Here is a 23,253-nt window from a genome sequence, read left to right on the forward strand (position 1 = left end):
GGGGATAAATGGTGAAAAAGGCAAAGAAGCAGGGGAGTCATAGCTTACCTCTAGGTCTCTCATTAGGCAACTAGTAGAAACTGGGAATGCCACTAACAGATCCAGAGAATAAGAGAAAAAGCAGGTCTGAGATAAAATGATGACTTAAACTTTATGCATCTTGAGTTTGTTGTGTGCATAAAGGAGCCAAGTGGCAATGTTCATCTGGGCAGCTGAGCTGGAAACTCAGAAGGCTGGTGTGGCCCAGAAGAGAATATGTGGGAGCCAATGAAGCTATGGGGAAGGTGTGGTGAGGTCGAAGAGGGAAACTGCACAGGGAAGAAGAAGAAGGCTAAGGACCAAAGCCCAAGTACACCAGTATTTGAGGGACACAGAGAGAAAGAAGAGCTCATGAAAGAATCTAAGGACAGGTGCAGGTGACCTAAGCCACAGGAAGAGAGCTAGGAGAGGGAATGGGCAGGTGGAAGAGTGAACTGAGAAGCAGCAAGGGAAGTGCTGTCCTTACGGAGAATGAGGTTTCCACTAAGGTAAGAAAGTTGAGGAATTATTCTGTGAAAACAGAGGTGAATTTGCTTCCAGTGGAAAAGGGTTCCAAAAAGCACTGTCATCTCTCCTTCTGTGCTCCCATACCCCTTGGGCAGAACTTTTGTCACACTCGGCTTCATGTTTGTGTCCTTGGCTTGAGAACAGGGTGCGGTCTGCTGATATTTGTATTCTCGGTGCTTAGCACAGTGCTTGTCACCCGGCACAAACTCAGTAAATGCTTGGAGGTTTTCTGAAGGGCAATGGGAAGTATGCATTAGTAAAAGTCTTAAAATATGGTATGACCTTTGACATATTTCTATAAATTTATCTATAGAGACTAGTCACAACTGTGTATAGATTTAGATATAGATGCAGTTATTTGCAAACTTTATTCAACAAATACAGCATTGATTAAAAATCACAATGTCTACATAATGAATACTATACAAGCTCCAAAAATTTTTATTGACCATCAATAACAAATAAACCTATACAAAACCTAAACCCTCAGCACAACTAAAAGATATAGACAACTACAGACTCAAATCACATGTAAGTAGAACTATAAACACCAAATTCCAGCAGAGCCATGTCTTGAGCCTCTACTGCAAACCTTTATGGAAAGTGAGTCTGGAAAAATGGCATGTTAGCAAGAAGAGAGGAACAGAGGGCTGAAATTTGAGGTAAAAATTCCCCCAGGAAGAGGCAGTCCACCCTAGGTACAAAAGCACTGAGAAAAACACTTTGTTGATTAGACTAACAACAGAGAAGGGAATTACTTAAGCCTGTGGGACCCAAGTGGCAATCTCAAAAAGGCATCACTTCTAGAGAAGAAATGGGTGAAAGGGAACGGAGAGATGTCTTTTAGTGAATGGATGGTGAAGGAGGAAAGAGACAGGAGGAAATCTGCACTCCTGTAACACAAATGAGAGCTCAAAACAATTGACAGGCATACAAATCCTATTCCTACTGACCTCCTCAAACAAAAAGGCATCCTTTGAAGAGACTACACTTCACTATGTTTACAGATAAAAGTGTCCTCAAGCTAGTAATCTTATAAATCAAACCAAACTTCCAACACTAGCCACACAATGAATACATAAAAGCAACTTACAATTGTACAAAACTACTATCAGAAGAAAACAAAAAAAGAGGATCAAACATTTTAGCTAATGAAAATGCACTCAAAAAAATCACAAAGGAAACTTTAACACAACACTCCAAACTGAATATTATTAAATAAGCATTTGAGTATATGAAAAATTATTTTTAATCAGAAGTTCAAAAACTAAGAACAGAAATGGACCAAACCAGGCAGAAATGAAACAAAAGCTGAACTCAGGACAGAAATAGAAGAGAAAGACAAAATGATATCTGACCTAAGGACTACTTAAATTTCAGGTGATCAAAAGAGAATACATTCAAATGAAAATTTAACAAAGGGCACTGAAGAAAGGAAGCAAAACAGCCAAGAGAATAAAAATGAAGTTAAAGTAAAAGGGATCAGAGAGAAAATGGCTGAAAAAGAAGGGAGGCAAACAAGGTCTAACATACAGATATTTGGAGCCCCTGAAAAAAAAAGCGTAATGAAACAGAACTAAAATTTAAAACTATAATCCAATAAAACTTTCCAGAAATAAAAGAAGGCCTGAATTACATATCAAAAGAGGCTACTAGGTACCTGGGAAATTGCCCTGCAACAGTCAACTCTAAGGCATATCCTAGTAAAACTATTAGACTTTAAATATAAAGAAAAAAATCCTCAGTGATATCAGCAGGTTGGCAGAATAGGATTTTTCAGCATGAAACATCAATTTGAAAAACTATCCACACATAAAAGTACTTTCACAATAGCTAAGGATTCCAGGTGAGAGATTACAGCACCTGGGTGAAGCACAGAAATAAGAAAAGACTCACTGAAGACCAGAATAGGAAGGATGACCTGCATCACCCTTCACCATCAAGCCTGGGTAGCATAGTACAGAGGGAAATACCCTCCGATGGGGGAAGGAGAGTGAAGTAAACACCCAATTTCACCACAAACTCCAGCACTAAACCTATCCCTGCAGCCCCTGGCTCCAGTCCAGCCCTCAGGGCCCCAGGCTCCAAGCTGGCCCTAGTGCCAGGCAAACCTCCATGGCCACCAGCTCCAGACTGGCTTGCATGGACCTAGGACCCAGGCCTATGATCACAGACCCAGGCTCACTCCAGTGCCAGACTGGCCCCTATGGACCCAGGATTCAGACACACCCCAGCGGACTCAGGCACCAGGCCCACTAATCTGCTGACCCAGGCACAAAGCCAGCTTGCCTGAGGACTCCAGCAGCAAGCTGACCCACAGACCTCATCAGATAGCCTGCCCAGAATTTCTGGCCAGGTGGACTGGTGAAAAGCTTTCCAAGCTGAAGCCAGTTTATAAAAACAGACGGCAATGCAAGGCTAAGGGCATGAATAAACAGGGAAACATGACACCATCAAAGGAATGAATAAAGTACTTGTAACTGATACTAGAGAAACGGAGATCTACAAACTGCCTGACAAAGAATTCAAAATAATCACAGAAGAAGTGCAGTGAGCTACAAGAAATGCAATTAGATAACAAAATGAAACAAGAAAAACAACACATGAACAAAATGAGAAGTTCAACAGAGAAACAGACATCATAAAAAAGAACTAAATAGAAATTCTGAAGCTGAATAACACAATGACTGAACTGAAAAATTCCACAGAGAACTTCAAGATCAGACTTGATCAAGCAGAAGAAAGAATCACTGAGCTTGAAGACAGGTCATTTGAAATGTGTCAGTGGAACGAAAAGAGAAAAGAATGAAGAAGTGTGATGAAAGCCAATGGGAAACCATAAACTAACCAATACATACATTATGGGAGTCCCAGAGGAGAAATGGGCAGGAAGAGAAAGAAATTATGGCATTATTTATTTAAGGAAATGATGATAGAAAACTTCCCTAATCTGGAGAAGCAAACAACATCCAGATCCATGAAACCCAAAGAACCCCAAAGAAATTATATATACAGAGATCTTCACTGAGATACAATATAATCAAATTATCAAAAGTCAAAGACAAAGAGAATTCTGAAAGCAGCAAGAGAAAAGCAACTCATCACAGTCAAGGGAATCCCTATAAGACTAACAGCAGATTTCTGTTAGGCCAAGAGACGATGATATATTCAAAGTGCTGAAAGAAAAAAAACCCCTGCCAACCAAGAATACTATATCCAGAAAGAGTTTCCCCTTCAGAAATGAAGGAGAAATAAAGACTTTTCCAGACAAACGAAAGCTGTGGGAGTTCAATATACTAGACATGCCTTAGAAGAAATGCTAAAAAGAGTTCTTCAAGTTGAAATGAAAGAACACTAACAACACGAAAACATATGAAAGTAAAAATCTTACTGTAAAGGTAAGAATATTGTCAAATTCAGAATATTCTAATACTGGAATGGTGGTATGTAAATCACTTTTAACTCTGATATGTAACTTAAAAGACAAAAGTATTAAAAATAACTATGGCTACAATAATGTGTTAAAGGATACCCAACACATAAAAGATGTAAATTGTGATACCAATAACAAAAAAACATGGGTGAAGTAAAAGTTAGAGTGTAGTTTTTATATGTGGTCAATGTTAAGTGGTTATCAGCTTAAAAGAGACTATTTTACTACAAGATGTTTGATGTAAGTCTTATGGTAACAATGAAGAAAAAAACTATAGTAAATACACAAAAGATAAAGAAATCAAAGATACCACTATAAAAAAAAATCAAATCACAAAGAAAGACAGCGAGAGAGGAAGAAAGGAACAACAGAACTACAAAATGGTCAGAAGGCAATTAACAAAATGGCAATAGAAATAGCACCAATAATTACTTTAAATGTAAATGGATTAAATTCTCCAATCAAAAGACAGAGAGTGGGCTTCCCTGGTGGCGCAGTGGTTGAGAGTCCGCCTGCTGATGCAGGAGACATGGGTTCGTGCCCCGGTCCGGGAAGATCCCACATGCTGCGGAGCGGCTGGGCCCGTGAGCCATGGCCGCTGGGCCTGCGTGTCCAGAGCCTGTGCTCTGCAACGTTAGAGGCCACAGCAGTGAGAGGCCCACATACCGCAAAAAAAAAAAAAAAAAAAAAAAAAGTTACTGAACAGCTTAAAAAACAAGATCCAACAATATGCTGCCTACGAGAGAAATACTTTAGCTTCAAGGACACATAGGCTGAAAGTGCAGTGATGGAAAAAGATAGTCCAAGCAAATGGTAACCAAAAGAGATCAGGGGTGGCTGAAGTACATCACACAAAATAGACCTTAAGTAAAAAACTGTCACAAGAGACAAATAAGATCATTACATAATGATAAAGGAGTCAAATCAAAAAGGATATATTAATTTTGATTATATACACACCCAACATTGGAGCACCTAAACATATAAAGCTGATAACAAAACTGAGGAAAGAAATAGCCAGCGGTACAAAATCAGCAGGGCACTTCAATACCCCACTTCCAACAATGGACAGATCATCCAAGACAGATCATCAATATGGAAACAGCAGACTTGAACAACACTACAGATCCAAAGGACCTAACAGACACACAGAGAACTTTCCATCCAACAGCAGCAGAATACACATTCTTTTTCAAATGCATGTGGAACATTCTCTAGGATAGATCATGTTAGGCCTCAAGACAAGTCTTAACAAATTTAAGAAGAATAAAATCATATCAAGTATCTTTTCCAACCACAACAGTATCAAGCTAAAAACCAATAACAGGAATAAAATTGGAAAATTAGATTCAAAAGGGAAATAAAAAAATATCTTGAGACAAATGAAAATGAAAACACAACATACCAAAACTTACGGGATGCAGCAAAAGTAGTTCTAAGAGGGAAGTTTCAGCAACAATGCTTACATTAAGAAAGATCTCAGCTTCCCTGGTGGCGCAGTGGTTAAGAATCTGCCTGCCAATGCAGGGGCACAGGTTCGAACCCTGGTCTGGGAAGATCCCACATGCCGCGAAGCAACAAAGCCTGAGTGCCACAACTACTGAGCCTGCACTCTACAGACTGCAAGCCACAACTACTGAAGCCCACGCTCCACAACAAGAGAAGCCACCGCAATAAGAAGTCTGCTCACTGCAACAAAGAGTAGCCCCTGCTCGCCGCAACTAGAGAAAGCCTGTGTGCAGCAACAAAGACCCAATGCAGCCCAAAATAAATAATAAGTAAATAAGTAAATCAAAAAAAAAAAAGATCTAAAACAACCTAACTTTATACCTCAAGGAACTAGGAAAAGAAGAACAAACTAAGCCCAAAGTTAGCAGAAGGAAGGAAATAATAAAGATCAAAGCAGAAATAAACGGAGACTAGAAAAACAATAGAAAAGATGAATGAAACTAAGAGCTGGGTTTTTTTTAAAAGATAAAATTGACAAATATTTAGCTAGACTAAGAAAAAAAGAAAGAAGACAAATAAATAAAATTATAAATGAAAAAAGAGGCATTATAACTGATATCACAGAAATACAAAGGATCATAAGAGACTACTATAAACATTTATATGCCAACTAGATATCCTAGAAGAAATGGATAAATTCCTAGAAATACAACCTATCAAGACTTAATCAAGAAGAAAGAGAAAATCTGAGCAGACCAATAATGAGTAAAGAGAGTGAATCAATAATCAGAAACTTCCCAATGAGAAAAGCCCAAGACCTGATGGCTTTACCAGTGAATTCTACCAAACATTTAAGGAAGAATTAATATGAATCTTTCTCAAATTCCTCCAAAAAACAGAAGAGAATACTTCTAAACTCAGAAAATAAAATAACAGGCCAATACCTCTGATGAACACAGATGAAAAAATCATCAATAAATACTAGTAAACCAAATTCAGCAGCACATTAAAAGGGTCATACATCATGATCAAGTGGGATTCATCCCTGGAATGCAAGAATGGTTCAACATATGCAAATCAATAAATGCGATACACCACATTAACAAAATGAAAGATAAAAGTCATATGGTCATCTCAATAGATGCAAAACAGCATTTGACAAAATCCTGAACCTTCTCAAAAACTCTCAACAAATTAGGTATAGAAGGAATGTATCTTAACATAATAAAGGTCATATATGACAAACTAACATCATAGTCCATGGTAAAAAGCTGAAAGCTTTTCCTCTAAGGAACAAGACAAAAATGCCAACTTTCACCACTTCTATTTAACATAGTACTGGAAATCCTAGCCAGACTAATTATGAAAGAAAAGAAATAAAAGGCATCCAAATCAGAAAGGAAGAAGGAAAATTGTTTTTGTTTGCCAATGACATGATCTTATATATAGAAAACTCTAAACTTCACCCCCCCCAAAAAAACAACTATTCAGTAAAGTTGCAGGACAGGAAATCAACAGAGAAAAATCAGTTGTGTGTCTACACATTAACAATGAACTATCCAAAAAAGAAATTAAAGTCAATTCCATTTACAATACCATCAAAAAATATATAAATATTTCAGAATAAATTTAACCAAGGGGATAAAAGATCTGTACACTAAAAATTATAAAACACTGATAAAAGAAATTGAAGACACAAATAAATGGAAAGATATCCTGTGTTCATGGATTGGAAGAATTAATATTGTTAAAATGTCCATTATATACCCAAATATACCCAAAGTGAACTACAGATTCAATGCAATTCCTTTCAGTATTCCAATGGTGTTTTTTATAGAAATGGAAAAAAAAATCCTAAAATTCACAAACACAAAGGACCCTGAAAAGCCAAAGTAATCTTGAGCCAAAAAAACCCCCCAAACAAACAAAATACAATGCTAGAGGCAGTATACTACCTGATTTCAAAATATACCATAAAGCTTCAGTAATCAAAACAACATGGTACTGGCATAAAAACAAACATATAAACCGGTGGAACAGAATAGAGAACCCAGAAATAAATCCACACATTTATGGTCAAAAGATCTTTGAAAAAGTGGCCAACAACACATAATGGGGAAAGGATAGTCTCTGCAATGATGGTGCTAGGAAAACTGTATATTCACATGTTGAAGAATGAAACTGGACCCTTATTTCATGCCATGTAAAAAAAATCAACTCAAGGTGGATTAAAGACTTAAAATATAAAATCTGAAACTGCAAAGCTACTAGAAGAAAGCATAGGGAAAAAGCTTCTTGACATTGGTCTGGGCAAATTTTTTTGGATATAACCCTCAATGAACAGGCAACAAAATAAAAAACTGACAAATGGGATTGCATCAAACTAAAAAGTTTCTGTGCAGCAAAAGAAACAATCAACAGAATGAAAAGACAACCTACCTAGATATCTGCAAATAATATATTTGATAAGGAGTTAATATCCAAAATATTGATATATGAGGAACTCAACTCAATAGCAAGAAAACAAACACCAAAACAGAAAATGGACAAAGGACCTGAAAGGGCACTTCTCAAAGGAAGACATACAAAATGACCAATAGGTATATGAAGAAAGCTCATCACTAATCATCAGGGAAATGCGAATCAAAAACCACAATGAGATACCACCTCACACCCATCAGAATAACTATTACAAAAAGCCAAAAGATACCAAGCGCTGGCAAAGATGTGGAGAAAAGGGAACTCTTATACACTGTTGTTAGGAATATAAATTGGTGTAGCCATTAGAGAAGACAGTATGGAGGTTCCTCAAAAAATTTAAAATAGAATTACCATATGTTCTAGTAATGCCACTTCTGGGTATACATCCAAAGGAAATGAAGTCAGTATCTTGAAGAAGTGTCTTTACTCCCTTGTTCATTGCAGTATCATTCACAACAGCTAAGATACTTAATCAACCTAAGTGTTTACTGATGGATAAATGGATAAAGAGAACATGATACACACACATATATTATCCAGCCTTAAAAAAGAAGGCTGTCATTGCAACAATGTGGGTATACCTGAAGGACATTATGCTAAGTGAAATAAGCTAGGCAAGAAAGAGAAATACTCCATGATCTCACTCATAGGTGGAATCTAAAAGAAGTCACACTCATAGAAGCAAAGAACAGAATGGTGGCTGCTTAGAGCTGTGGGATGGGGAAAAAGGGGAGATGTTGGTCAAAGAATACAAAGATTCAGTTGTGCAGGATGAATAAGTTCTGGAGGACTAATGTACAGTATGGTGACTGTAATTAATATTATATTGTATACATGAAATTTTCTAAGAGAATAATCTTAAATGTCCTCACTACAAAAAAAAAGATAACTGTGAGGTAATAGATATGTTAATTAGCTTGAGTGTGGCAATCATTTAACAATGTATATTTATATTGAAGCATCACACTGTGTACTGTAAATATAAATAATTTTTATATCTCAATAAAGGTGGAAAAACAGAAAAATTTTTATGATTTTCAGGTAAAAAGAAAAAATATCTTTTTTTTCCTTTTGGCTGCGTTGCATCTTCATTGCTGTGCATGGGCTTTCTCTATTTGTGGCGAGCGGGGGCTACCCTTGGTTGCGGTGCATAGGTTTCTCATTGTGGTGGCTTCTCTTGTTGCAGCGCACGGGCTCTAGGCACACGGGCTACAGTAGTTGCAGCACACGGGCTCAGTAGTTGCAACATGCAGGCTCTAGAGCACAGGCTCAGCAGTTGTGGCGCACGGGCTTAGCTGCCCTGCGGCATGTGGGATCTTCCCAGACCAGGGATCGAACCCATGTCCCCTGCATTGGCAGGCAGATTCTTAACCACTGCACCACCAGGAAAGTCCCCAAAAGACAAAATATCTTAAAAGGGCAAGATATTAGGTTGGTATCAGACCTCCCAGGAGAAACACACAAGCAAGGCCGAGTAAAGAACATAATGAATGTCAAACTGGAAGTTCTGGCTAGTGCAGTAAGACAAGAAAAAGAAATAAAGTATACAAATTGGAAAGGAAGAAACAGAACTATCTTTATTCATAGATGGCATGATTATCTATACAGATCTACCCAAAGAATCTACCAAAAAACCTCCTGGAACTAATAAGCAAGTAGAGCAAGGTTGCAGGATACAAGGCCACTACATACAAAGCCAATTGCTGTCTTATATGCCAGCAATGAACAACCAGAATTTGAAAAAAAAAAAAATTTGTAATAACATCAAAAAAAGGAAATACTTAGGTACAAATCTAACAAAATAGGTACAGGATTTTTACATGGAAAACGTCAAAACAATGATGAAAGAAATCAAGTAAGATCTAAATATATGGAGAGCTAGTCCATGTCTGTGGACTAAAAGACTCAATATTGTTAAGAGGTCAATTCTTCCCAACATGATTTATAGATTCAACACAGTATCAGTCAAAAATCCTAGGAAGCTACTTTGTAGATATTAACAAACTGATCCTAAAGTTTATATGGAAAGTCAAAAGACCCATATAATACTGAAGAAAAAGAAGAAAGTTGGAGGCCTTATATCTATTACAACCAAGACAGTATGGTATTGGAAAAATAACTGACATTTAGATCAACAGAACAGAATAGAGAGCCCAGAAATAAACCCATGCAAATATCTGATCTTCAACAAAGGCACAAAGACAATTCAATGGAGAAAGGATAGTCTTTCTAATAAATGGTGCTGGGACAACCGATGTCCATATGTGAAAAAGTGAATCTAGAAACAGACTAGACATTTTTCACAAAAATTAACTTGAAACAGATCACAGACCTATTTGTGAAGTGTAAAGCTATAAAACTTCTGGAAGAAAACAGGAGAAAATCTATGTCACCTTGGGTTTGGTAATGAGTTTTTAGATACAACACCAAAAGCATAATCCATGAAAGAAAAAAATTCCTTCATAAAAGCACAATTTTTTGGTTTTAAGCTGGTTAAGTGTAAAGTTGGTTGGTTTTAAGTTAAACTTTGGTTAAGTTGGACTTCATTAAAATTAAAAACTTCTGCTTTGTGAAAGAGACTATTAAAAGAATGAAAAGACAAGTCACAGACTGGGAGAAGATATTTGCTAAACATACGTCTGATAAAGGATTTACATCCAAAATATAGTAAGAATTTTAAAATCTCAAAAGGAAAACAACTCAATTAAAAAGTGGGCAAAAGATGTGAACAGAAATCTCATCAAAGAAGGTATACAAATGGCATATAAAAATATAAAAAAATGTGCACATCATTTGTCATTTGAGAAATGAAAATTAAAATAAAGGAAACTCGGACTTCTCTGGTGGTGCAGTGGTTAAGACTTCAAGCTCCCAATGCAGGGGGCCTAGGTTAGATCCCTGGCCAGGGAACTACATCCTACATGCATGCTGCAACTAACAGTTCACAAGCCACAACTAAGGAGCCCGCATGCCGCAACTAAAGGAACCCACGCGACGCAACTAAGGAGCAGACGAGCTGCAACTAAGGAGCCTGCCTGCCATGACCAGCACAATCAAATAAATGAATATTAAAAGAAAAAAAATAAAGGAAACCACTGCATATATACTATGATGGCTAAAACCCAAGGTAGCAACTGCTGGTGAGGATGCAGAGCAACAGGAACTCTCATTCATTGCTGACAGGAATGCAAAATGGTGCAGCTACTTGGAACAGTCTGGCAGTTTCTTACAAAAGTAAACAGTCTTGCTATATGATCCAATAATTGTGCTACTAGGTACATAATCAACTGATCTGAAAAGGCAAAAAAATTTTTTTTCCCACACAAAACCAGCACACAAATATTTACAGCACCTTTATCCATAACCATCCCAAACTGGAAGCAAACTAGATATCCTTCGATAGGTGAATGGATAAACAAACTGTACATCCATACAGTGGAATATTATTCAGAAATAAAAAAGAATGAATTTTCAAACCATGTGAAGATATGTATGAATCTCAAAAGCAGATTGCTAATTGAAAGAACGCTGTGAGGTAGGAACTGTTATTAAAATACTAGTGGAAAGATGTTCACTATGAATGAAGAGGAAAAAATTCCTTTCCTAGGAAAGCTGTACAAAACTGTAAAAGACATACTACGTCATACAGATATTCCAGATATTCCAAAGTGTTCTTGCTTCCTTCATTAATACACTATTTAGCATTCAACTCCTGCTGTGGAATCATACATCAAAGAATTCTTTTGCTAAACTTTCACTTTTTGGCTCAATGCAATTAACTCGGTCACTAGATGGTGTTTCCAGCGTTGCTGGACTAACCTTGCTTTTGAAGCTAAGAACATAAGTGGAAGGTTTACTGACTTCAGACTGTCACAAACCATCTGACCAGAGATCTTCTGAAATACTTTCTTTGTCTCTAGCTTTTTAATTAAGCAAATTAAGGTAATTTTTAATTTTAGAGATACCTTGTGCCTATAATTAAGAAATATTTATGAGATAATCTCCAGGGCAATGCAGGAAGTTTCAGCTTTTTGTTACCTAAAATATTAATGATCAAGGCATGAGAGAGAGATGGAAAAACATCCACTTCTCTTTCCTCTCTCTCTTTTCAGTTTCAGCTATTGATTCATTACTATTTTTATTAGACGTCCTCCAGAAGTCTTCACCTTCAGAGTGTCTCCTTACTAATACAAGGGTGCCATCTAGTGATGGTCATGGGTAAATGTACGCCATAGAAAGTGTGTGTGTCCATCTCCCACCCCAATTCAGTTTTCTGCTGGGGCTTTCAAGATGCATTGAGAAAGCAAAATAAACAAATGGGACCTAATTAAACTTAAAACCTTTTGCACAGCAAAGGAAACCATTGACAAAACGAAAAGAGAACCTACTGAATGGGAGAAAATATTTGCAAATGATATGACTGATAGGGGTTAATCAAAATTATAAACAGCTCATACAACTCAACATCAAAAAAACCAAACAACCTGATTAAAAAATGGGCAGAAGAACTCAAGAGACATTTTTCCATAGAGGACATGCAAATGGCCAACAGACACATGAAAAGATGCTCAACACTGCTAATCATCAGGAAAATGCAAATCAAAACCACAATGAGGTATCACCTCAAATCTGTCAGATGGCTATCATCAAAAAGAACACAAATAACAAATGTTGGCAAGGATGCGGAGAAAAGGGCACCCTTGCACACTGTTGGTGGGAATGTAAATTGGTGCAGCCACTGTGGAAAACAGAAGAGGTTTCTCAAAAAACTAATAGACCTACCATATGATCCAGCAATTCCACTTCTGGGTATATATCCAAAAAAACCCCAAAACACTAATTTGAAAAGATACGTGCACCCCAGTGTTCATAGCACCATTATATATAACTGCCAAGATATTGAAGCAACCTAAGTGTCCCTTGACAGATGAATGGGTAAACATATGGTATACATATACAATGGAATACTACTCAGCCATAAAAAAGAATGAAATCTTGCCATTTGCAGCATCATGTATGGACCTGAAGGGCATTATGTTAAGTGAAATAAGTCAGACAGAGAAAGACAAATACTGTATGATATCACTTATATGTGGAATCCAAAAAATGCAGTAAACTAATGAATTTAACAAAAAAGAAACAGACTCACAGATATAGAGAACAAACTATCGGTTACCAGTGGGGAGAGAGAAACAGGGAGGGGCAGGATCAGGGTAGGGAATTAAGAGGTACAAACTATTGATACCATGTATAAAATAAATAAGCTATATGGATATATTGTATAGCACAGGGAATATAGCCAATATTTTATAATAACTATAAATGGAGATAACCTTTAAACTGTGAATCACTAGATTGTACACCTGTGACATATAATATTGTACAGCAGCTATACTTCAATAAAAAATGCATTGAGAGGGAAAATGTACTAAATCTATCAATACTATACTTAAAACAAGTTTCCTAATACTCATACATAGGTATATTTAAACATCTAGCGCATCCTCCTTTTCTATTATTGCCCAGATAACTGACCACCTCTGAAGCTACTTCATAGTTAGTTTCATGGAATTTCAGATCATCCAGCTGAAAGGAATGTTAGAGATTATCTATTATCTAGTCAAACTCCTACTTCTTCAGATGTGAAAACTAATGCCCAGAGGGAGGATGCCTGACTTGCTACACAGCTAGTAGTGTTTCCAATGGGGTTGGTTTGCCTTAGCTTGGTTCCTGATGGACTGGAAAACAAGATAATATTACCTTACCGAGAAGATATTTTAAAATATCTCAGTAACAGGCTTCCATTCAAACCAAACCCCTAGCTGTTCCTGCAAGGATGGCAAAGGGTAAAATTCCCTGATCTAGGCTCTATTCATGGCTTTCACTTTTCCAACTGGGCTCAGAAACCCTCAGGGATTATGTTTTGCCCACTAATAATCAATGGAAGAGCTGCTACGGCTTACTGAGTGCTTGCCAGGTGCCAGGCAGTGTGCGTGAGCTCTGGGTAATCCCCTCACCTTCCCTGCTCAGGCACGTTGGGCTCCTGATGAGCATACGCCCTATTTGTCCCTTCCCTTCATCTCAGTACATTCACTCACAGCCGGGAACAACTTACGGAGCTGGATGTTCCAGGCAAAGGGACATTTTATGTACAAAGTCATGGAGTGTGAAAATGCAAAGTTTATTCAGAGAAAGTGGCTGAAACTTTGGGTATGAGGAGCAGAAGACGCAGGTGCTAAAACTATCTTTCTTTCCTCTTCTCTCTCTGTCTAGAGGGGAGAAGGCAAAATGTGATCAGGAGGCAACAGAATAATCAAAGCTCCAAAGTAGAGGGAGACTAAGCTAGACTGGTCTGAAGGGCTTGGCTGATTTGGGAAAGATTATGAACATGGTCTTGGTAGAGTTCTGGTGTCGGGATGCTGGGAAATGACTGTACTTAATAAATGACAAAGACAGAAGAGCAAGCAGGCCTCTAACCTCTCCACTGCACCCAGACAGCCCACTGCACCCAGAGAGCCCTCTAGGCAGCAGACACAGGCCGGCCTGCTGGGAAAGGTTAAGTCCATTTCCCCACCTCAAAGGGCTTCTCCTTCCCCTGTCAGTACTACCACTAAACATGCCCCCAGGCAGAAAGCAACTTCTGAATCTAAATCTGCACCATTTTGTATTCCGTAAGCCAGGAAAACTGGCTTGGGGAAATGGGTCCCAGGGTTGAACACACTAAGAACAGGGTGGAAGAGAGCCAGCAAGGTCCATGTGACCCTGTGTCAGTTCCCACTAACAAAAGGGGACATAGATCTCAGGATCAGAAATTTGTACTTTGGGAATATGGCTATTTCTATACTGTTTGTATTTTTGATACTCATTCCCTTTTTGTTCTTCCTCACTTTTGGTAAAGTTCATTTAAAAAATGTCAACTAAGCTAAGAGGCACCAAAGAAGGTAGTTTTGTTTCTGTGCCCAGCCATACCCATGAGGGCTGGGTGCAGGGGTGAAAGCAGAATTCCAGGTGAGCAAATCTGGGGGAATAACCCCTTTCCTCCACAATGCTTTCCTTCCAGAGTTCTCTTCTGCTGCAACACGGAAGGTTCTGGATCTGGCTTTAGTAATACGTGAGGGCGTGTCCTTCACAATACTGCACTGTAAATGAGTAATAAAAGCTTGAACCTCTGGGGGGCCGGGCGGGGGGCGGATGGGAGGAGGCTTTGCAGTTTGGAGCGGATTTAGTTCATTCTCACTGGTGGGAGGGATAAGATTTCTGGTAGGAGACTGGGTCTTCTGGTGCTTGTCTCTCCGGCAGCTGCCCCTTTCCTCCCTGGCACCATTTGTTACTTAATAAAATCAGTCTGAAGCCATATGCTACCTATTAATATTAGGGTGATTACAAATTTCTTAAAATTAATTTTTAAGAAATAATTAAGTAAAAGGTATCATCAGTTTACGAGGGGAGTGCAAGCTGGAATGTACAGCAAATATTTGAAACCACAAATCTAGGATACCTACGCGAAAGGGCTTCTGTCCTTGTCTGTTGATGATATCAGAGTGCTAATACTCAACTTCAGACATAATACCCTCTGGGCTATGACTGAGCTCCTGTTCTACAGTTTTCAATCAAGAGAACTTCCAAAGTTATTTATATTGACAGTATAATTTCCAACACAAAGGTTCACCAAACACACAATGTTACATCTTATTAAGAGTATCATCAGGGGCTTCCCTGGCGGCGCAGTGGTTGAGAGTCCACCTGCCGATGCAGGGGACACGGGTTCGAGCCCCGGTCCAAGAAGATCCTATATGCCGCGGAGCGGCTGGGCCCGTGAGCCATGGCCGCTGAGCCTGAGCATCCGGAGCCTGTGCTCTGCAACGGGAGAGGCCACAACAGTGAGAAGCTCGAAGATTATCATCAGTTCTAGTCTCTCTACCTCTAATTTCTATCCCAACAAAGCAGGGTAACCATACTCTGGAGTTAGCTGAGAACCACCCATATCCAATATGCCTCTTCCACAATCTAATCTTGAGCACAACACAGAAAAACAGGTAATACTTCTTTCAGTACAAACTGTACCATGTGGTTAAAGAAAACCACAACTCTTCTTTGCAGTCTTGTAAAAGACATGTCTCACCTGGGTTTTTAAATTCTCATTTCCAAAAAGAAAAACACTGCGTAAATAAAAGCATTATGAATTTTGGTCTGAGGGCTGCGACCACAGTATTTAAGAAATCTTATCCCAGAAAAAGACAAATACTGTTTGATTTCACTTGTATGTGAAATCTAGGAAACCAAAACCAAAACAAAAAACAAAACTCATAGATACAGAGAACAGACTGGTGGTTGCCAAAAGCAAGGGGTGGAGGTGCGGGGAAAGGGTGAGGGTTGTCAAAGGTACAAACTTCTAGTTATAACATAAACAAGTCCTGGGGATGTAATGCAGAGCATGGCGACTACAGTTAATAATACTGGACTGCATATTTAAAGTTGCTAAGAGAGTAGACCTTAAATGTCCTTATCACAAGAAAAAAAATTATAACTATATGAGGTGATGGACATTAAACTTATTTTGGTGATCATTTAACAATATATACATATACCAAAGCCTTATGTTGTACACCTGAAACTAATACAATGCTATATGTCAATTATACCTTAATTAAAAAAAATATGTCCCCAACATGTGCTCAAAAGGGCTATCACTTGTCCCCTTTCCCTCCCCGCAAAAGAAATCTTGTTCCTGCATTATCAGTGGAGAGCAAACAACCCACTTTAAAGAAGTTGGGGCATGGAAACCCATTTGGAAGGACAGAGGCCTGACTTTCTTACAGAAATGAATCCCTCACGTGGAATTTTAGTTTACTATTTCTGGAGGCTATTTTTGCCAAGTTGCATTGTCACAACCATGGACAAGAAGCAACTCCAACCCATACTAAGAACAGGTGGCCCTGAAGCACTCACTTACACAGAAATTACAATTTAGGAAAAATAAGAATATGGAAGAGTTACACTTATATAAATCTAAATATGGAACATTACATTAGGGACAGAATAAAACTTTTAACATTCTACGACATTATTATTGTTAATAATAAGAACTATCATTGTATTGGGCAATTTTCAACATTGCTATATCTTAGACATTAAGCTAAGTGTTTCTCATGTGTGTCCTCTCGTGTTTTCACAACAACCCTAGAGGTAGGTATTATTATCCTCCTTTTATTGAGGAAGAAATGAAGGCACACAAAAGTTGAGTTACATCCTGAAAGTAACAGCTAGTAACTAACCCAGGTCTGACTGAGGTCTAGACTTCTCATCAACAATATGTAAACTAAAGACATCTCAAGGCATTAAAACAAGTTTCTAAAAGACCAAGCTATCACAGTGAAAAGTTTCAGAAAGCCACAGGAAAATAAACCGTCATTCCAAAAGTAAACTTAAGTCGTACGAGTAAAAAAAATAAAGGGTTGCCTTTAGGCTAATGCTAGAAATAGCCTATTTATTAGTATTCTTATTGATTTTTTTAAGAAACTGAAAACATTTTGAAACAAGTTTCAGAAAATTTCACCAGAATTTAGTAAGATTATGATCAAATGTTCACTGAGCTCCCACTAGGAGCCATGAACTGTTAGGTGCTGGGATACAGAAATCAATAGGAGAGAGTTCTCATTCTTGGAAAAATTCAGTGATCTTGGTGGGAGATATAGGTATAGTGACAGACCATAATACATTGTGGAAAGTGTGATAACAGAGTGAGTTGCAGGGTATTACAGAAAAGTGAGGAATGGTATGTAATCTAGCCAGAGGGTGGCAGGAGAGTTTACTGGGGGAAGCTGCCGGCTGCAGGGGATGGGCTACCACTCCGGCAGAGCACAAAGCCTGGGCACAGACCAGAGGCAGGAAGTAGTGCAGTAGTATGGGGGGCCGGGGGGATACAAGAAGGTTAGGGTTGCTGAAGCACAGAGTGGGAGGCAGGGAATGGACATAGGTAAGGCTAGGGAGGTGGGCAGGGTTCAAATCATGAAGATGTTTAAACCAGCGAAGGGTTTTAAGCACGGAAGTAACATGCTCAGAATCATCCTTTAACTAAATCCCTCGAGGACTGTAAGCATGGATTTGGAGCCACACAGCCACAGGTTCAACTTCTAGCTCTAGGGCTTATTAGCTAAGTGAACTTTGGCAAGATATAAAACCTTCTAAGCCTCAGTTCTGTCAACCGTACAATGAGAAGTAAGTAGATTATGAATGTAAAGCACTGAAACATAGTAAATACTCTTATTATAATGATCGCTCTTATTATTACTAATATTAATATTATAAACCTACAAGTTCAGGGAGTGTGATATGGGAGTCCAGATGAGACATACTCAGACTCTGAACAGGGCTGGAAAAAACAGGACAATCTGAGAACTATTTAGGAAACAGAATTGAGAAAACCTGATGACCACCTGGCTATGGGAGTATGGGGAAAGGAGAGGAGACATCATGGATGAGCACTAGGTCTAGAATGGGTGACTGAATGGATAGTGGTTGGAAGCTGGTGGAGCACCTGACAAGAAGAAGGAGGCTGCTGAGGAGAAGGTGTACATCCAGGAGTGGACATCCAGGAGCTCATGGGGTGAGTCTGGAGTCTGGGGTGCAGGTGTGGCTTGGAGTTAAAGAACTGAGGGTCTTAAGTACCTCAACCCATGAGAAGGGAAGAGATCACCCAGAGGGCCTGTTCAGGCAGAAGAGCAGTGCGCTGGGCCAGATACTGGGAACACCCACAATTAAGGGGCAAGGGGAGAAAGAAAAGGCCCCAAAGAAAGAAAAGAACCACAGAGGACCAGAAAAGCCAGGAGGGCTCAGTATGATGTAAGATAAAAGAACAGGATGTCACAGAGGGGGTCATCAGTGGTACCCAACGTAGTTGAGAAGTTCAGTAAATTCCAAACATTAAATTCCTCAGAATTTAACAGAAACTCGTGCTGATTTTAGACCAGAGGGCAATTTTAGTAGGGCAAGGGGTACAGAAGCACAACTGCTGGGTTAAGGTATAAATGGGAGCGCGGAAGTGGAAAGAGTATACCAGAAATCTGGTAAAAGGGATGAAGAGGACTTATGTAGTAATAAGGGAGGAAGGCAGGGTCAAAGGTTAGGTTAAAAATTATTTTTAGGATGGAGCATTCTGAGCATTTTGTGAGCTGAGAAGGAAAAGGCAGATGACAAAGGGTGATGATGCAAGAGAGAGAATCACTGATGGAACAAGGTTCTTGAGAAAATAAGAAGGAATTTTAAAGTATCTCCTGTGTGTCAGGCACCAAACCAAGACCTAGGGACACCTGTCAACAAACCATCAGAGAGGAGTGTGACATAGATACTACTCCTCGGAGTGCATCCTGCCAGAGGCGCTCAGAGGGGCACCCATCTGAGTGTGGCTTTCCTGAGCCTAAGCCTGTGCCTGTTCACCTCTCTGCTCCCACTACCCACCAGTGTCTGGCCCCACCTGGTAGGCATTCAATCATGTTCTTGGTATGAATGAATAAATATACTTGTCAGAAACTTTATTTCCAGGGGTAGAAATTTTATAGAGGCATGAGAATATATTCTAAGACAGATAAAAGGAATTTGTGTATTAAAATACAAGGCAATATTAATTAAAATAATAATATACATGCTTGGAAAACATGCATCTAAGAGCTTTGTACAGAGGCAGCTGAAGGTTAAGAGAGGGGGGCAGACTGGGGGCACAGGGTTCAGTCATATGGAGAAGGCCTGAACTGGTTCCAGAACGCTCTCTCTGGCTGAACATACCCCCAATCTACAAATTTAAGCACTTAAGAAGGGACAACTTTTTCACCTCAAAACTCTAGATAAAGGACTAAAAAGGGAATGTATGTAAGATTATTCACTAGCTGAAACCCATTCACCGTAAAATAAAGTCAGTCAGGTGGGCTCTGGCTCAGACTGGCCAGGTCCCAAGTGAGGCTGTGCCATTTACTGGCTATGGGACCAGGTTCCTTAACCTTTTCTGGGAAAGCAGACCACATGACAAATGAGTCTCCAAGCTCCTTTCAGATCTCTTGCTTAAAGGTGCTAAAGCAGTTTCCTAACCTTCTGAATCATGTTCCTCTGAGAATCTATGAAAGCTATGAATTCTACCCACCTTCCCAAGCAAACACAGACACATCCATACAAAATTTTGCAAATCATTTGAGAAATCTCTGATTGTACACCTCCTCCTAGTGAGAAAATAGCCGAGGTGCAATTCTTTATAAGGAAGATGTGTGTCTTCCTTAAAAGTAATAGAGCCCTGGTATCATAGTGATCCCTTTAAGGCCCATGGTGGAGAGTTTGCTGTGCGTCCACCTGAACCGTAAGTCTCCTCATCTCTGAATTCCCCAGTGCCCCGAATATAGTAAGTACCCACTTAATTTATCCATTATGTTGATCAGGGCCATAATGGTTTGAATGCATAGTTCTGGAGTTTTCAGACTTTTGGTGCTTCTCAGTGAGTAGCAACTTCAAATCCTCCCTTGGAGAGACAAGTCCACATGCACAGCAACCGCTATGGGTTTACTCCACAGGGTCTATCAACTTTCCAAAATTGATTTCTGCTTAGAGGAGTCTAGCCGTCCCAGACTAGAAGCTATGCCTTAGTTCCAGAGCAGAATTTGATGGCCCTCCGTATTCCCCAAAGAGGAATCACATTGTATCTGCTTTTAGCAGAAATCTCTCACATTGGTATAACGCTTTGTACTTGTACTTTCCAATCCCTCTCACATACATTAAATATTCATCTGAGAGGTAGGCAATATACGCAGTACTCCATTTTAAAAAATAAGGAAAGAGAGTATAACATTTAAGTAATCAGAGAGGGCTTTCAACAGAGCCCAGCACTCCAAGTCACATTTTTATAAATATGCTAGGTGTTTCTCTATTTACCCTTGTACTGAGAAGGTAGGAGAGGCCTCTTTAAATTGACAGAGAAAAATAGCCATGGCATTTAATAAAGTGTTCAGTGATAACATCTAAATAGTACCCATGATTTTAGAAACCAAAAGCCTAAGCAATTTTATATATAATGATAAAATAGGTTAGTTTTTTCAATGTTCAGTAAGAATCTAATCAACCTATCATTCATGACTTAAAAAAAGAAAGCAGAATCCACTCTACTTAAGTTGGAGGGGAATTCCATACTCACCTACTGCACAATGTAAAATCTAGAGAGAAAAAGGGGGGAAAAGAGAATTAGTAAAGATCAATAATATTATAGTTTTATTTCATACAAACTAGCCTTTCAGAAGAATAGAGCAGTGTCTGCCAGCATACTGAATTCGAAAAATGAACATTCAATTTTTAAACTTGGCTACAGACTATTTAACAAAATGTAAATTCTTGTTCAGTTTTTTGTTTATTCATTTTTAGTTTGTGTATCTATGGAAGATTTCCTAAGGAATAAATCTTACCCAGTAGTTTAGCAAATGTCAAGGACCTCTTCTATAATACATAAAATGATAAGAGCAGCCAGTGTACAACTCCCATGTCCCATTTGTACAGAACAGAACTATCACAGACTATGGAACACAAGATCAGAAGAGCCTTTTCCTACCCGGCAGGCCCTTCAATGCAGACATTTATTCTACAAAGCTCTACCCTTGGACCCCATCTTATCTCATTCTGTGATCTCATTACAGGGGTATTCCCAGTCTAATCTCTAACCCCAGATTTCTTTGAACTCCAGGCCCACATTCCTTTGGACATCTTCATCTAGGTGTACCAGCAGCAACTCAAAGATAGCATGCAGGCTTCCCTGGTGGCGCAGTGGTTGAGAGTCCGCCTGCCGATGCAGGGGACACGGGTTCGTGCCCCGGTCCGGGAAGATCCCACATGCCGCGGAGCAGCTGGGCCCGTGAGCCATGGCCGCTGAGCCTGCGCGTCCGGAGCCTGTGCTCCGCAACGGGAGAGGCCACAACAGTGAGAGGCCCGTGTACCACACACACACACAAAAAAACCAAAAAAAAAACCAAAAAAAAAGATGGCATGCTTCAGCAGGAAGCTCACCCCTCCTTTCCTTCATACCTACCATGCCTCTTGATCACCAACCCCCCCCCAGCTCTCAGATTCAACTGCTCTTTCCTTTCCTTCACTCCCAAGTCAAACAGGTTTCCAAGTCCTGCCAATGCTTTTGGCATGTATTCCCCAGTTTTTTATTTCCAGTGCATGGGTGAGACTGCTATCTCCTCTCCATCTCAATGGCCATCTAACCAGCCAATTAGGTTCTTCCAAATCCCCTTCCAATTCATCCTGTATCTGGCACTGCTTTAACCTGGGTGGTGGTAGTAAAGAAGTAATTTGAAGCCATCTACAAGGTTGATTTAATGACCAAAGCTTTTCTGGATGATAAGACCTAACAACCATTGCAGTGCATTTTGGAATACATTTCTCAAGCCGTCATTGTGTTGTTTGAAACTAACAATAACCCTGGCAGATGGGCAGGACAGATATCTCTACTTGCAGATGAGAAAACGAAGGCTTAGAAACACTGCTCAGCTTCACCAAGGTAGTAAGTGATGTAGCAGATCAAGAACCTAGATTTTATTCCTACTATACTGCTTTTTCTATCATTTCACTGTATATTAGTTATACCTGAAAAAGCTATAACTTGACAAGACTTAGCTCTATCTAAAACATGCCTAGCGACTTCCCTGGTGGCTCAGTGGTTAAGAATCTGCCTGCCGGGCTTCCCTGGTGGCACAGTGGTTGAGAGTCCACTTGCTGATGCAGGGGACACGGGTTCGTGACCTGATCCGGGAAGATCCCATGTGCCGCAGAGCAGCTAGGCCCGTGAGCCATGGCCACTGAGCCTGTGTGAGCACACCGCAATGAAGAGAAAAGCCCACACGCAGCAATGAGGACCCAATGCAGCCAAAAATAAACTAAAAATTAAAAAAAATTTTAATTAAAAAAAAGAAGAATCCACCTGCCAATGCAGGGGACACAGGTTTGATCCCTGATCCAGAAAGATCCCACATGCTGCAGAGCAACGAAGCCTGTGTGCCATAACTAAGGAGCCTGTGCTCTAGAGCCTGTGAGCCACAACTACTGAGCCTGCGTGCCACAACTACTGAAGCCCGTGTGCCTAGAGCCTGTGCTCTGCAACAAGAGAAGCCACTGCAGTGAGAAGCCCGCGCAATGCAACTAGAGAAAGCCTGTGTGCAGCAACAAAGACCCAACGCAACCAAAAATAAACAAAAAACCAACAAAAAAAACCATGCCTAATAAGACTCTGTGCTCAAGTCTATGATTTCACTAAGTTTTTTCTGAAGGGAGGAGGATGGGGGTGGCTTGGATTAAAAAAAAAAATCAAGCTGCAC

General features: G+C 39.5%; 1 protein-coding gene across 3 annotated transcripts in view; it reads right to left on the reverse strand.

Annotated features, from left to right (window-relative positions):
• HACD2 (3-hydroxyacyl-CoA dehydratase 2) overlaps positions 1 to 23,253 on the reverse strand; it is an 89,987-nt gene that overhangs the window by 47,456 nt on the left and 19,278 nt on the right. For 2 of the 3 annotated variants that reach the window (XM_024756509.1, XM_024756507.1), the window contains exon 3: positions 21,081 to 21,099. In XM_024756509.1, coding sequence (XP_024612277.1) covers positions 21,081 to 21,099 — 19 coding nt within the window. Of the gene's footprint in view, positions 1 to 630; positions 776 to 21,080; positions 21,100 to 23,253 lie in introns of all 3 variants that reach the window. The other variant, XM_024756508.1, reaches the window with a different exon arrangement.

This window comes from Neophocaena asiaeorientalis, unplaced genomic scaffold, assembly GCF_003031525.2.
Source record: "Neophocaena asiaeorientalis asiaeorientalis breed wild unplaced genomic scaffold, Neophocaena_asiaeorientalis_V1.1 scaffold22, whole genome shotgun sequence".
Lineage (NCBI taxonomy): Eukaryota > Metazoa > Chordata > Mammalia > Artiodactyla > Phocoenidae > Neophocaena > Neophocaena asiaeorientalis.